At 36.3% G+C, this 17199-nt stretch overlaps 1 protein-coding gene across 4 annotated transcripts in view; it reads right to left on the reverse strand.

The window, feature by feature from the left end:
- Positions 1-934: 934 nt before the first annotated feature.
- The window catches only part of DDHD1 (DDHD domain containing 1), a 123121-nt gene continuing 106856 nt past the window's right edge, over positions 935-17199 (reverse strand). For 2 of the 4 annotated variants that reach the window (XM_025392829.1, XM_025392828.1), the window contains 5 exons: positions 15695-15844; positions 12577-12829; positions 11362-11553; positions 8766-8849; positions 935-3918 (listed from right to left, as the gene is read on the reverse strand). In XM_025392829.1, coding sequence (XP_025248614.1) covers positions 3737-3918; positions 8766-8849; positions 11362-11553; positions 12577-12829; positions 15695-15844 — 861 coding nt within the window. In that variant the 3' untranslated portion in view covers positions 935-3736. The remainder of the gene's footprint in view (positions 3919-8765; positions 8850-11361; positions 11554-12576; positions 12830-15694; positions 15845-17199) is intronic. The other 2 variants (XM_025392831.1, XM_025392830.1) reach the window with 1 other exon arrangement.

A 17199-nucleotide genomic window follows, 5' to 3' on the forward strand; every position in this document is an offset into this window, starting at 1 on the left:
TCCACTGGAAGGGGCTCATGTACTATCACTGGAATGAACAGAGGCACCAGCTCTGATACTGCACTGACAATTTCTTTTCCTTTTGTCTACTGGTTAGGTGATGCAAAGCTGGAGTATGGTGTGTTAAATTTCTTGTAGGCTAGGATGCTTTAGCTCCCAAAGAGGAAACAGAGAGAAAAAAGAGACTAAGGATGAATGATTACACGTCTGAGGCCTTTAGTGTGAGTATTCAGCATGAAGCATGTTCAGTGTGAGTACTTCAAAACATAACAGATGCCATTTAACAGAAAGAAGTAAAACATAAGATTCCTAAGGCTTGCTTCACATACAAAAGAGCAGTTATGAGAACATCCAGTGTGTATGTGTGTGTGTGTGTGTGTGTGTGTGTGTGTATACATATATACATATATTTTTTGGATACAGGGTTCAGCTCTGTCACCCAAGGTGGAGTGCAGTGGTGCAATCTTGGCTCACTGAAGCCTTTACCTCCCCTCAATCCTACCCACTTCAGCCTCCTCAGTAGCTGGGATCACAGATGTGTGCCAACACACCCAGCTAATTTTTGTATTTTTTGTAGAGACTGGGTTTCACCATGTTGTCCAGGTTGGTCTTCAACTATTGGGCTCAAGCAGTCTTCCCTGCTTGGCCTCCTAAAGTGCTGGGATTACAGGCATGAGCTGCCACACCTGGCCAAAATCCAGTGTATTTTTAAATTGTGTCCTAAAATACAGTAACACTGGATTATAAACAAAATTACTCTTGAAAAGAAAGTATGAACTAACATAAGGCTTAGTAAGACTAATTTTAAAGTAAAAACAAAGCTAGATTTAATCTAAGACATTCTTACTCTAACCGTCAATAATTCTTGGGAACCTAACTAAAGTTCAGTGATCTCATCAGTACTCAGGAGAATCATCATAGCATGTACACAAAATAGAGAATAAAATTTTAATGGTATCAAAAACAAAACTTTTTTTGGCCGATTTAGTACTTGCTGGAATAAAGTTGCAAAATGTTACTCAGTAACTGACTTAGCTTCTAATCAAGCCAGAATAACACACAGTCTGTATATTAAGTATATACAAATATATCCAATATTAACATGCACAGACATAGAAACAAGGATACTACAAAACCAAAATCACCATCTCTACTGATGAAATAATGAACTGAAAACAAAACATCCATCCAGTAGTCCAGAACATCTTATTTTTGAAAAGGTTTCGAATATTGCTCTTTCCAAGAATTCAAATAAACTCCAGATGGTTAAATTTGACTGTTTTCTCCATATGAAAAAAAGAAAGCAGGCATATTCCCATGGCTATAGGAACATACCTTTTACTCAGTGATATCAAATTAAAAGGTTTGACATAATTTCACTCTTCTCAGGTAAAAAGGGCTCTTCATATTCTAGTGGTTACGAATAAATCCCATAAAGTTCTTATGCATTTGAGTGTCATACCACCTACAGCAACATATGCTCAAGTACCTTTAACGATACAGTCATATAGCATGAGTTTAATTTTCCTGAGAACTAAATTAGATCTACAAAATAAACAGGCTATGAAAATGACCTGAGTTCATAGGAATCTCTAAGTTAGAGATTACTTTAGCTTTGCTAAGATTTCATCAAAAGCCTTTTATAGCAAGGGTTTCTTAGTGAGTCACATACTTGGTCATGGAGCCTTGGAATTTTTTTTAAACATTAAAAACAAGTGCTTTATGTTGTTGTGCAAATTCAACAAAAGGCCAAAGCAGCCAACAGTACTGAAGTGCTAAGTAAAACCTACAAGTAAGTCACAGATTCTACTATGTTATGAAGAAAGGAGGAGGTGAGAGATACAGCTGACCAACTTTGCTCCCAGTTTCACAATGATTATTGGGAAGCTAAGCAATTCCTTGCAAGATAAGAAAAGACAGCACCTTAAGTGGAACCTAGTGGAAACCACTCAGAAGTGAGGGTTCTGTGCAACAGGGATGGCTACTGATCCCCTCTAGGTAACTCCTCTTTTGTGTGAGAATCCAAGAACCTAGAAATCAAGCAGGGAAACACTGGGTTCATGGTCATTTATCCTAATTATGAATTGCAACTTCTGTTATTATTGTTTGCAAACTACTAAAGATCACATGTTAATTAAGTCATTGAACAGCATATAAAAGAGTATGGTCTGGCTTCAACCCAAGCTTTTCTTTGTTTTTTAGAGACAGGGTCTGGCTCTGTCACCCAGGCTGGAGTGCATTGGTGCGATGAGAGCTCATTGCAGCTTCGAACTTTTGGGCTCGGGTGATCCTCCCGCCTCAGCATCTCGAGTAGCTGGGACTACAGGTGTACACCACTACAAGTGGCTAATTTTTGTCATTTTTTGCAGAGAAGGGGGTCTCACTATGTTGCCCAAGCTGGTCTTGAAATCCTGGGCTCAAGTGATCCTCCCACCTTGGCCTCCCAAAGTGTTAGGATTACAGGCGTGAGCCACGGTGACCAGCCCAATCCAAGCTTTTCTGATTTGTGATGTAATCTAATTCAAGGCACTTTAAATGTTTTGGTGCCTTGGTGTATTAACATGTAACATGAGAACAAGATTTATTTACTTACCTCAAGAAGCTAGTACATGGGTTATTGAATGTACTCCTCTTAAACTTTGAGCCCCTCAGATGAAAAGCACTGTGGAAACAATTACAGCTGAAGAAAACCCTTCCAATGCCTCAGAATCCTGACTTACTGTGCCTTGTGTCTCAATGGCACATTTAGAAACAATGTGCACTAGTTAGTGGCATCCCATTCCTTCATATATGTTGTTTGGCACACAAATGTTTGCACATTTAAAACAGCTGTCATACTACCTATTCAAAAGCATTTACTAGTTTTCTAATAAAGCTAATGAAATGTACCCATTATGGAGTACTCTGTGTCAAGTTTAGAGAAACTTTAGCTTTCCCTGAAGTACATGTAACATAATAAAAAGTTTATTTAAAAAATTGAACTAGTGTTGTATGAAGCCATAAGTTTTTAATGAAAAAAGAAAATAATGTATGCCACAGTGTCTATATATTCATCTGAAGAGTACAAAGATGGAGTTCTGAGAAAAAAGGGTTTAACACTATAGAAAATAAATCTGGTCTTAAATTATGTTCAAAGCAAACATTAAAAGTCATGTCTCATACATTGAAATAAAGCAATTAGAGGTAATAAATTATAAATACAGTAGTTCAAATATTGTTTTAAGCATTAGTTTTTCCTAAACAAGTTAAATTCAAAACATTTTAAATCTGTTATATTTTTTCAAAGGGATGTAAAAATGAAAGCCTTCATAGAAATCTAAAACAATGATACCACCTTGCGATCTCCATATAGAATATGCTGAACCTTGATCATTTTTAATTTATAACATACTTTGGTTAATACATTATGTTCCGTATGCCTTTATATTTGGGAGGAATCAGATTGTGATTTGTAGCCTTTACATGCAGTTTACCCAAACCTTCTTCACATCCAGGTCTTGCTTGATTCTCTGGAGAAGGTTTTGTCAGACTCATAATTAGAATGATAGAAACTGTAAATAACTTCTTCAGAACTGAAAACTTTTTTTTTTTTTAAAATAAAGTGCTTTTAAATTCAAATATCTGTTGCCCTAAACAAAACTAAAATATACTTTAACCCTGAAATCTCCATATCTTGACACACACATTTTAACAAGAAAAAAAAATCAGTTTTAGGCCATTCATGTCCTTCGAGAGTTCAGATTGGATCTAAATTGGGTTTTGCATCATTATCGTGCTCATGTTTGTACATGAAGGTTAAAAGAAAAAGGGCAACATCCAAAGATGACCAATAGGCAGTATGCGACGTGACAGCTGACCAATAACGGCTCTCCACAAGGCCTTCTCTGAGTTCAAAATCAATCCTGTGATCCAACTCCACTAAAAAGAAAAGAAGTTAAACAAATGAATACAGATTACAATAAAATATGTTCTATATAGACTTACTAGAGTTGAGAGTAAAAATTTAGCTAAATAGAAGTGATTCTGTCACTTTTTTAAAAAGTGACTTTCCATTATCATCTTATAAGAAAAACACTTAAAAGAGTCTCAGTAGTATAGGATTCTATTTGTGAAGTTCTTTCCTTTGTATGCTAAAGTTAATATGAAATAATAAAGGAAGACAAAAAAAATCACTTGGTATATCATAGAATATTTTCAGAGTTAAAAATATTGCTTTCAAAACGTGGCATTACCATTTAATCCTTGTGCCTAATCTGTAAAATAAGGAAAACACCCCTCTTGAAGATTTATGGGCCAGGCTTACATGTAATAATGCCCGTGGGAGTGCAAGAGATCATTCAATCTCCTCCTTAGGGAGGCCCTATATATCCACTGGTTGTGTGGGGGATATGTTAGAAGATAACCATCTGTGTACAGTCCTAGAATGCTTTCTTCTCTACTAGGCTGAATGCCTCACAGGCAACCCCCATAAACCCTAGTCTCCATCCAATCAGCAGGGTCTAACATGTGCCTGGGACATACAAATGCTCATTAAGTGTTTGTTCAACAAAAGAAGAACATGCAGGGTGGCTGGGAAAGTTAAACAGGGAGGAGCAGTGGTGATTCTTGGGAGGAAGGACTTTGCTTGTAACACTGCTGTCCACAAACAATTCAGTGAATTCAATCAACTATTTTCTAAAACCCACAGAAAGTCTTTGCAATACCTGTTAGAGAAAAATCACCTTAATAAATCAAGGCTCTAAGATAATTTCAGTGAACTCATTTAATAAATCCTTAGAGATAAACACTTAAGAAAAATGACATCTTGATCTTTAGGAACTCCTTTAAAACTGTTAATAAGCCATACAGTGTTCTGAAGGGTCTATGTTACAAACAAAACAAAAATACTCAAATCGTTACCAACCAGACACTGTAAAGTCTGCCCCTGAACAAGCACCACAAGGATTTTAAGAGTAAAACTGGCACAAATTAAGAAGGAGATTGGAGAGAAAGTTGGGTTTTGATTTATAATGGGAATTTGGCAATCATATATAGGAAATCATAATACTCTAGGGAAATACTTCATATAAATGCTTAGTTAATGCTTATTTTAAATAGGTATTTTGTGAAAATACCATTTGGTAATTTAAAAATGCTTATACAGTTGTTATTTTTCTGTTCAATTATGCTCTTCTTACAAGGTATGTTCATAAATCTAGCTACACATTTTCAGAGGTTTACACTTAAGTGGTATAAATACCAATTAGGTTATAAAATACTTGTGAAATACATTGATCTGGGATTTTTACTAAGTTTTTTGGGCTGCTTTTTTTTTTTGTTTCGAGACAGAGTCTCGCACTGTCACCCAGGCTGGAATGCAGTGGCACAATCTTTGCTCACTGAAACCTCCCTCTCCCGGGTTCAAGTGATTCTCCGGCCTCAGCCTCCCAAGTAGCTAGGATTACAGGTGCCCGCCACCACACCCGGCTAATTTTTTTGTATTTTTAGTAGAGATGGGGTTTCACTATGTTGACCAGGATGGTCTTGAACTCCTGACCTTGTGATCCACCTGCCTCAGCCTCCCAAAGTGCTGGGATTACAGGCGTGAGCTACCGTGCCTGGCCTGGACTGCATTTTAAAATTTAAATTACAATAAGCTAATCAATAACAAGTCAGAAATAGCTGAAATCCATGTGGACTAGTGAGTTAGTAAATGTCCTCATCTTTTGTATTCCATGGGACATCTGTATTAGATTTGTAGGTACATTCTGACACAACAGACAGGAAGATAAAAATAGAACAAGAAACTGGAATGCTCAAGCACAATGAAGATGAGTCAAGATGAATTACAAAGGAAAAAGAAGATGAAAAACAGATGGGAAATGTGTTAATATTAGTGAAGACCACAAAGTTATAATTTTTAAGAATTCACTTTCAAATGCCACTCCATAATGTTTTCCTAGTCCAACACTTTTCAGTTATAATTCTGTTTTTTAAGTCAAAGAAAGGAAGATATTTCCTGTTTATAACACGTGTTATTTGGCTCCACTTTGATTTTATGTTCCTGAAATTCTTCTTAATGTGCTATTACTGTCTTACAACACTGCCTTTGAGTAGACACTCAAATGTTAAATTTCATTCTTGTCCTATATTATGTGCCCGTATCATTTTATCACTTAAAGGGACTTTACTCGGTGTCACTAACCAGATTGGCTCCCTCTATCCTTCTATACTTATCTATAGGTTGTCTCCATCAAAAAGGGTATTAGGAAGCTAGCTTGTACTTGATGAACCTGTTTCAGTTTCTTGTCCTCCCTGAAGTTTATTCCAGGCAGTCTGGCTGTCAGTGCAGGGGACCTCACATGTATGTTGGTTATGCAGGTGGATGGATGAAACTAGGTGGGCCTATGTTCCATCTTTTCTCTCTCTTAGGTAGATCACGGAGTTCCCAAGGGAGTGAGGGTCTATCTGGCAGCACCATTCTATATGTGTTGTGAGATCAGCTCTTGGCCAAAGTAGACTCAAATCTACATGGAGTAGCCTAGGACCTACTTTCTCATTATTACCATCTCAAGAATGGGTGTTGTCATACAGGTTGGTAGTTTTTCCCTGCTTTCTCTAGCTGAGCTAGGTCAAAAAAAAAAAAAAAAAAAAAAAAAAAAAAAAGGGAGAACATAAAATCATCACTCCTTTTTCTCTCTGGAATGCCCAAGTGACAGAATTTCTCTATCCATAAAAAAAAGAATCAGGTTTCTAAACAGTTGAAGAGAAGTAAAAATGAGAAAAGAAACTGTGTTTTTAAACAATCATCAACTCTGCTTAAACTGTTTTAAAACATGGATTATTTTCTTTCTGGGGTGTCACATACATGGGCTTATTTCTTTCCCTGTTCTCCAAAGTAGAGTATCTGCCACATTCCATGTGGAAGTGCTTGACAATCAAGGAATCTCCATAGTGTGAAGGTCAAGTGTCATCAGTAGTGTGCTTTCATCAGAGAATTATTGTGTGCACAAGGCTTGTCAACAGACATATAATTAGTAATTATAATATATGGTAGAATGTGATGAACCACAAAGCAGAGATACAGTGAAGGACTCTCTGTTCTAAGGAATGAAAGATGGCTTTCACCTGGAGAAATCATAAAAGGCTCTCTGGAAGGAGGAGGATTTGGACATGTAGAGATGAAAAGACATTGCAGGGAGAACAAACAGCATGAGTAAAACCGCGGAGGTGGGAAGCATGGGGCACGAAGGGAAGTATGTTAGTTTTCTTGAGAAAAACCAGGAATGATTAAAACAGAGTAGTTCTGACTTTGACTAGAAAATTTTGTCAAACCAAATTGTGAAGGGTCCAACAAATCTAGCCATTCATTTCTCCGTATGAATGATTGAGACCTTTCTCCAGGTGAAAGCAATCTTTCATTCCTTAGAACTGAGAGTCCTTTACTATACCTCTGTTTTGTGGTTCATCACATTCTACCATATATTATAATTACTTATGCAGTTATCTACCTTCCCTACTAGAGTTTATGCTCTCTAGAAAATAGATAATTTTCACACTAGCATCTTTATAGGCAGAATTGAAATTTGTTTCATCTTATCTTTTCTAGTGATTGCCATGGTCTCTTGGCTCAAGGTAAACAGTGAAGTAAACAATTGTTGAGTGAATGAAAACAGGAAGTGCAAAAAGAAGCCATATAGATATTACCACCAGAATCATTTTGTGTAGTTATGATTATAGGTTTAACTGCTTAGGTAGCTAGGTAGGATGGTTTTGAGATATTGGATATATGGGCTACTTGGTTGCAGGACAAATATATGAGTGAATTAATTTTCCTTTCTCCAACCAAAAATGCAAACAACATAAATAAAATTATTTCTTTATGAAAGAGGCTGGCTTGGGCAGAGACCAGAGAGAGCACTTACGTAAGATAATTTCTTAAGGGGAATTCACTGAGTTAGATCAACACAAACTGAAGTAGTAAAAGAGTTTTTTTTTTTAATTGAAAAAAATTTATGAAAATTGGTGATCAAATAAAGAAACTGTAAAATGAGATGTGGTTAAAACATTAAAAAAAAACAAAAACCAAAAACAAACCGCAAAATGCTGTAACGTGATTTGTCAAAGACAAAATCCAGTATTTTTTTTTTTTAAAAGAGAAGCTGTGGAAAAAGGAATCAGAAGTTCGTCATAAAAATAATTTTAAACTGCTAAAGTTAATCCATAGTGATACATTTAGAATATACTGAAAATTAAGAGATTAAAAATATCTCTTACATCTAAGAATACTGTTTTTTAAAGTGAATGTACTCCCCTAAACTACATTAAATATTTGTGTTGAAAGCAATCAGCTATGACATACCTACAACGCTAAGTGGTAAATTTACTGATACCTGAAATAACCAAGAATGAGTACATTCTTTGTACTATTAGAAACCCTTTTATCTCTAAATGTATTAAATGAAAAGAAATAGCAAACCTCTTTGGAGCCTTTAGGACAATAAAGAAGAAAGAAAATGACCTTATGCTTTTCTTCAGGTTCCTTCTTTGTAGAAGTATACATGAGTATACTTTAGCACATTAAGTGGCTACTCAATTTTCAGCTTTTAGAACCACTACCATTTAAGATTAGAACATATGGGAAGAAAATACACATAAAATAGTCTATAATGGTAACACTGAAGCTGATCTCATAGAAGAACTGATCCAATTTTTCAATGAGCAGAAGAACTCTAAGTAGATCATTTTTATAGTATTCTGAATGCTATTCCTGACATATACCATACCGAGGGCATTATCTTTATTCTGCATTACACTTTCCGGAAAAAGAAGTTGTGGGAGATTAAAGAACGATTCTTGAAGTCTGAAATCTGTGAAAAAAAAACACAAGATGCTGTAAAGCGTTGGCTGATGATTAAAAATGGCCTTCAATGATGTAGTGGCCAAAAGTTAGAACACCACTCCCAAATAAGTTGACTAAATCTAGCACACATAAAGTCGTACACATCTAAATTTTTGTAAGGAGCTCTTTCATGGAAAATGTATGCATAAGTAACTTGAAATATAATCTCATAATCTGTTAACACCCAGATATTCCCCAAATTCATAGCTAATTTAGTTCCTAACCTAGTTGAAAAACAATGCTAAAAGAAACAGATCTTTGCATTATATGTTAGAAAAGAAGTCTAGACTTTTCAAAAGAAATGAAGAATAGCTATGTAAGATGCTTCAACTGGATGAAAATAAAATAGGTTTCAATTGACAACACTCATTCTTCACATAAAGAAACAGATCATGAATTCTAAGCCTGTGCCCCATTTTACCCTCAAATAGCAAGTGAATCAAAGTCGGTAGCTTCAGAATAAAGGTTATCTAGAAGAAATGAGGCAACCAATGTAAGTAGAAGGAAGGAGGGAAGTCAGAATCACCTAATTACAATGACCAAATTTCAGAAAGAAGATTTAATGAAGAAAAGTTTTATGATTTGCACGATATAGCCAAGACACAGCACTTACGACGAGAAATTATGATGATTGCACAGATTGCGTTATTGAAGCAAGCCAAATAATTAGTAAAGCAAATCTTGGGAATAGGATTTAAAAGGCAGAATCTTATTATAATTAATAGTCTAATTTTAATAGTTATATCTATATCTAGAGGTGAGTATGTGTAATATGTATAAAATGTTAAGTATGGGTAATATATGAATATGTGTAAGACTCAATGATTACTTCACATTGCGTCTTGCTGACAACAAATTTACCATCTGGACTATCAAAGAATTTATGTGTAAGAATGACATAGTATGTATTTTGTTAAGCTCTCAAAATAAAAAGATGCAATACAGCTATGCACTTCTACTAACTGCTGTTCTGGAAGAAAAAACTGGGTGTTTCTCTATTATTTTGAAATTACGACGTTAAACAGAAAAAAAAAAAAACTAAAAAGGTTTTATTCCCTCAGATCCTATAGATTCTATACATAAGCTTTCATTACCTTTTTCTAGGGGGTTAAACCCCTGTTCTTCTTGCTCCCTCCCTCACTCTATGTTTACCAGCACTACTGTTGTGTATTAATGACATTACAGAAAACCATGACTTTTTATCTGCTACCTTACAAAATTCTTTGAAATTAATTTTTCTCAGGAGTTAGAGTTTTCTTGACATCTGCATGTCACAACAGAATTTTGTATTTTCACAGTCACATTTTTGATATTAAGTAGAAACAAGTCAGAAATAGTATGAGAGCTCTTATAGGAAAACTAAAATATATTTAATACAAATATCAAAGTCTAAAAAAGAATTTTCCAGACTTGCAACTATAAAATTTTAGATACCGAGTCTGGCACAGATAGAATTAAATTAAAAATGCTGTTCCCCAAGTAGGAATGTTCAACCCTATTAATAATTCATCCTGGAGTGGAGTTGACTATGGAAGAATTAGTCAGCCTCTAGGAGTGTCACACCTGAACTGTCTAAGGATGGATGGCAATGAATGCCATCATTTTACAATTTAGAGTAGCAGACACAGTAAGAACACAACATGATAAGTAACAAATATAATCTGTTAAAAAATTCTAGAGAAAGAAAAGTTTTCTCCCTGCTATAGTTACAGAAAAGGAGTAGCTAGTTTCAGAATTTATATTTCTTTATAGGTGTCGATGAAAAAATAGGACTTGATGTTTTAGTTTTATTTTACTAGACACCTAAAAATAATGTTGAAGTTCAGACTCTTGGAAGTAAATATATACTAAGTGTATTAGTGTTTCACAACTACTCAACATTTCAAACTTTATAAGTCCACTGGAGAAAGCTTAAATAAAGATCCATTATAATGCTAAGTCCAACATAACTATCCATTTATTTACTCATTTTTTCAATATCTGCTTTACACTAGGTAACTGGGATAGAATTGGAAGCCATTCAGCAGATCCAATAAAATTTCTAAGCTTTGAATAGAAGCAGGATGACTTTGGTATAGCAGTTTTTAAAGTCTCAAGACCAGATACCGCACAGATCTAAAGCAATAATTACATGATTTTTGAGACTGAGAAGATCATATTAGTAAGAATCTACTTTATAAACTTCAGGGGGTACTTACCCTAAAGAGATTTGTTTTATGTTTGATGTTTAAGACCCTGTGCCACAAGGCCCTAATTATTAATATTCTATTAATCCACCAATGCAGAAAGTAAAACTGCATTTTCCTGCAAATTACTGTTAAAAATATAAGCAGAAGGAAAGCATTTTTTTCTTTCAAAGCTAAGGCACACTTTAGATCTTAGAGTTGACTAGCTAGTATTAATATCTTATACCTCCCCCCTGCCCTCCCCAAGTTTTAAAAGATACAGTATAAACTTAAGGAAATAATGTATGAACTAACATGCAGAATCAAGGAAGCCAGAACTGCTATGTGGAAGGGTCTGTGTTGCCACGGTGGTAGCAGAAGGTGAGGCGACTGGTTTCTTCTCATCTTCCATTGAGTCTTTTGATGTTTCAGATGACGGTGTTGTAGATGAACGTCCAAATCTTGAGAACAACATTCCTCCAAGTCCCTTTCCAATGCTAGCAGCCCCTGTATTTCACAAAGCAGGGTAGTCATTCTGTTGAATTACACCACACGCTAAGCTAAAGAGCACCACCCATAATTACAGCCAACTGGCAGAGGGATCAAACCCTAGTCATGTTTTTCCAGGGTGGGAACATAAGAAAATTATAATTTATATTGCAGGTTTCTAAATAAAAATGGTGAATAGAAAGACAGTTGTATAAGCTCTAGGAATATAACATAGGAATATATAAACAAAGGAATCAAGATTCTATTTTATTCAAGTGATCATGGTTTATTAAAATATTTGGCAAGATTAAAATCTTTAATAAAAGAACCATGCCATTGATATGAGTATAGATTTACTATTGATATACTTACTACTGAATTTAAATGGATATGTAAGAAAAAGCCATCAACAAACAATGTATTAATATGAGAAAGTGAAACAGCAAAAGAGTCCAGCAGATAAAGCCTATTTATAGTGCCACCTTGTGGGACTTTATATTAAGGCAACTTGTAACCAAAGGCAATGGATAGATTCAAATAGCACATAATCCAGTTCCAGTGATACAGCCAAACACTGTGCTAGTACTGGAGATCATTCAAAGAAAAATTAAACATCCTTGTTGCCCTCAGGAATCACATAGTTTGAGAGACTTTTAGAATAGATCAGAGAACTGGTTGGTAGGCGTACCCTCTGACACAAGTGCTTTCTTATTTCACAGATGAGCAAGTAGAGCATTAAAAACTGTATTATTTGTTTAAGATCTCGCAGCAAGTGGTAGGATCAAGATTAAAACGAGGAACTTAGAACAGCTTTTACTGGTCCATCCAGCTATCTCATATTCTAAAACTATAAGATCTGATCTAATCAGAGACCTTTGAGCTTTTTGGGCCTCAAATACGAACATTGGGAGGGTAGTTAATTCTAGACACAGGGATTAACTATTGGGAGTTTCCTAATACATAGAATGCTTCTAGTTCCCCAAACTTTATGTCTATAAAAGTGCTTATATGCATAGATAAGGAATACTTAAGATAAATTACCTAGTATGCTTGCTTTGCCTATATTTGTTATAGATTCTCCATAGTGTCGGCGGGACAAGACTGGTGAGGTCACGGGGCTTGGTATGGTTGAAATGCCTTCATTCTCTGAAACTGAGGTAGGTTCTTTAGCTGGGTTGAGAAAGCTTGGCTTCATATGTTCATAAGGTAGAGGATTTGAAGTATTGTACCAGTGGATCTGGACAGGTGAAATGTTGCTGTAGTGTTTCAGTATTAATGGTTCTAATCTATAAGCCTTGATTAAAAAAAAAATTCAAAGAAACACAGCGTTAAAGCACAATGCTTGGATTTTAATAAACTGTTCTTACTCTATTGCATGCTATGTAAGCCTCAGAGACGGAATTTAATTAAAAAACAATAGTTATTTCAAACATGTATTTCTATTTGTTCACTGTTAATATACAGTTGGTCTAATGATGAGATTATGAAAAACAGTCTAGGCTAATAATGTCTATCAATTCATTTTTCAGAGAAATATTTTTATTATGTTCTGATATCATGTAACAATTAGATTTATTTAGTCTCATGAGCAAAGTTGAAGTAGTAGATGGTAATCCTGGGAAACAGCAAACAAAGCCAATTTTTAATATTTTAGGAGCTCTATTTAAGCTCTACCTTAGCTCTGTTTTAAAATAGACTGATATAGTAACAGCATAAATCAGATGCCAACATAAGAGCATCTGTCTGATGTGAAGTAGCGATGAGACAGCAGAAAAGGCAATGGATATGGCATCAGCATCCCCCAATTCATATTCTGGCTTCTACCACTTACTTTTTAATTTACATTTTTCAAAAATTTTATTTTTTAAGATGGAGATAGGGTCTCACTATGGTGCCCAGACTGGTCTCGAACTCCTGGGCTCAGGCAATCCTCCCACCTCATCCTCCCAAAGTGTTGGGATAACAGGCACAAGCCACTGTGCCTGGCCTCTGTCACTTATTAATCGCATGATGCTTGTCAAGTCACTAGGTCTCGGAGCCCTTAGTTTCCTGAGATGTAGAAAGGAGGTAACACCACCTCTCTTTTAATTTTTGTGATGGAGTCTCACTCTGTCGCCCAGGCTGGAGTGCAGTGGTGCGATCTCGGCTCACTGCAATCTCCGTTCCCGGGTTCACGCCATTCTCCTGCCTCAGCCTCCCGAATAGCTGGGACTACAGGTGCCCACCACCATGCCCCGCTAATTTCTTTTTGTATTTTTAGTAGAGACGGGGTTTCACCATGTTAGCCAGGATGGTCTCGATCTCCTGACCTCGTAATCCGCCCACCTCGGCCTCTCAAAGTGCTGGGGTTACAGGCGTGAGCCACGGCGCCTGGCCAACACTTCCTTTCTTACAGAGATGTGAGAAAGAACAGATAACATTTGTAAAAACTGCCTTGCACCTTTCTGACATAAACTATTTAACAAAGTATTAATTTTAAAAAAAAATCACAGAGAAAGTATAAAATGAATAATAAAAATGTATGAGTTTGGAACCCTTCTTTAAAGTTACAACAAAGTTTAAGATATACAAAGGACAGGGCTCAGAGCAGACCTATGGACTGAAATTCGCTTTCAAGTTATGAGACCATGAATAAAATGAGTATATGTTAATGAAATGCTTATTGTCTAGCTGGGTGTATATATATATTTTACTTAATCCTAACAATCCTAGAAGGCAAAATATTATTATCTACATCATACTGATAAGATACAGTCTCAGAAATAACTTGGCCAGGATTGTGCAGTTTGTATTTGAATCTTGTATTAAACTTCCAGTTCAGTGAAGTTAATATAGCAGTTGTAAGTCTTTATATGGGAGATTTTCTAAAATTCAAATGGTTAGTCAATGTTATATTTATTTGGTACTAGCTAAAAGGATCCTTTAAAAGACTTTCCACAATTATATAAAGCTATTTTTTCAGAGAATAAATGCTATTTAAAATAGTTTAATATTCAGTTAAACCAGCCTTGTCCCAAAGAAGTTTTAAGGGGACATTTTTCTTGTTTAAAAATCTTACTTGGCATTACACTGTTTACCAGGATGCAAGGTTCTTCCATTAAAAAAAATATTTACAGCATAAACATAATAGAGAATAGAAAAATCCAACATTTTACAATTCTATTAGGCTATAATAAAGTTTTATTTTGATGTTTAATATTTGAATATTTTCATTTTTCAGAGAGCCTACAAAACACATTCCAATATTGTAGCATATTTTAGATAAAAAAGTACTTAGAGCAGGATTTTTAAGATTTATGGTTTCTAGGTTACTGGTATTACAATTGGTTAAGGTTTGAAAGTCCAGTAGACTCCTGTCTCTTGTATTAATTGTCTGGGAATAATATTTTTACATTATGTTCTTGTATTACAAATGCAACATAACCAGACCATCTCTAAGGTATTTTATCTCATGAGCTCTAAATTAACCAAAACACACGTTTAATAATCAGATAAATGAAGTGTTATTCATTAATTCCATGGCACCTTGTAAGATGTCTTAGATAGATTTTTATTTTTTGGAGACGGAGTCTCACTGTGTTGCCCAGGCTGGAGTGCAGTGGCACAATCTCAGCTAATCGCAACTTCTGCATCCCAGGTTTAAGCGATACTATTGCCTCAGCCTCCTGAGTAGCTGGGATTACAGCCATGCCCAGCTAATTTTTTGTATTTTAGTAGAGACGAAGTTTCACCATGTTGCCCAGGCTAGTCTCGAACTTGAGCTCAGGCAATCCGCCTGCCTTGGCCTCCCAAAGTGCTGGGATTATAGCCATGAACACCACGCCTGGCTTTTTTTTTTTTTTTGAGATGGAGTCTCACTACTCTGTCACCCAAGCGGGAGTGCAGTGGCATGATCCTGGCTCATTCTAACCTCCACCTCCCAGGTTCAAGTGATTCTCCTGCCTTACAGGCACGCACTACCATGCCCAGCTAATTTTTTGTATTTTTAGTAGAGACGAGGTTTCGCCATGTTGGTCAGGCTGGTCTTGAACTCCTGACCTCTGGTGATCTGCCCACCTCAGCCTCCCAAAGTGCTGAGATTACAGGCGTGAGCCACAGCTGATAGATTCTTTTTAGGAACAATTTGACATTGAGAAAAAGAGTCTATATTGCAACTCACCACTGGATCTGTAGGATGAAAAATATTTAGTAACCGGTTACAAATCTCTCTAGGCAAAATATGGTCTTGACTTCCAGTATTTCCTGGGCGGATGCCACGCAACGCCAAGAAAACTGCTAATGGGGATCCCATACAGAAGAAATTCTCAACCTAAAATGATAAAGTCATCTTAAAGTTTAAAAATGGTGAAGTGTTATTCTTCAACAAAATTTGGGCATGACAATATATGGCAAAATACAAATAATAAAATTATCTCTGAGTATATTCATTTTTAATAAGAGTTATCCAGATGGGCTCTGCTACCCCTTAACCATTCTAGAATAATCTATTTCCATGAGATACTTCATTATCTTTAAATCTAACACAAGTTGAATACAAGGAAGATAAGGATCATTTTCTTAAATATTTGTATACACTAATCAAATATTTATTGAGGTACTACTTTGTGCGAAGTAATACGCTAGGTGCTGTGATGGATATAAAGACCAATAAGGCACAGCTTCTGCACCCAAAGTTTACAGTCCTGTGGGTAAAGCAGAATAAAATATGTGCATAACAGAGTGAAAGAATGCTTTAAGAGAGTGAAAAAAATAATTCCAACTTTGAAGGCTTTACAGAGGAGGTAGCATTTGCATTGGCCAGTAAAAGACGAAAAAGCTTTCTACAGCTGAGGCTGGATATTGGTGCTGGAAAGAATAACATTCCAGACTGAGAACCAAATGAACTAAAGCCAAGGTGGGAAATAACTTGGTTTATTTTATTTCATTATTATTTTTTGAGACCGAGTCTCGCTCTGTCACTCAGGCTGGAGTGCAGTGGTGGTGCGATCTCAGCTCACTGCAAGCTCCGCCTCCAGGGTTCACGCTGTTCTCCTGCCTCAGCCTCCCGAGTAGCTGGGACCACAGGCGCCCTCCACCGAGCCCGGCTAATTTTTTTTTTTGTATTTTTAGTAGAGACAGGGTTTTACCGTGTTAGTTAGGATAGTCTCGATCTCCTGATCTCGTGATCCGCCGGCCTCGGCCTCCCAAAGTGCTGGGATTACAGGCGTGAGCCACCGTGCCTGGCCATAACCTGGTTTATTTTTGAGAATAAAAAGTCTGATAGGCTGGGTGCGGTGGCTCACGCTTCTAATCCCAGCACTTTGGGAGGCCGAAGTGGGTGGATCACAAGATCAGGAGTTCGAGACCAGCCTAGCCAACATGGTGAAACCCCATCTCTACTAAAAATACAAAAATTAGCTGGGCGTGGTGGCAGGCGCCTGTAAAACCAGCTACTCGGGAGGCTGAGGCAGGAGAATCACTTGAACTGGAGAGGCAGAGGTTGCAGTGAGCCAAGATCACGCCACTGCACTCCAGCCTGGGCGACAGGGCAAGACTCCGTCTCAAAAAAAAAAAAAAAAATAATGATGGTAGAGATGAAACTCAAATTCTACAATGGGATTACTCCAAAGACCATAGTCTTATGGCTTTTAAAAATATGTTATAACTTACCATATGGTTTTAAAT

Source organism: Theropithecus gelada, chromosome 7b (genome assembly GCF_003255815.1).
Source record: "Theropithecus gelada isolate Dixy chromosome 7b, Tgel_1.0, whole genome shotgun sequence".
Classification (NCBI taxonomy): domain Eukaryota; kingdom Metazoa; phylum Chordata; class Mammalia; order Primates; family Cercopithecidae; genus Theropithecus; species Theropithecus gelada.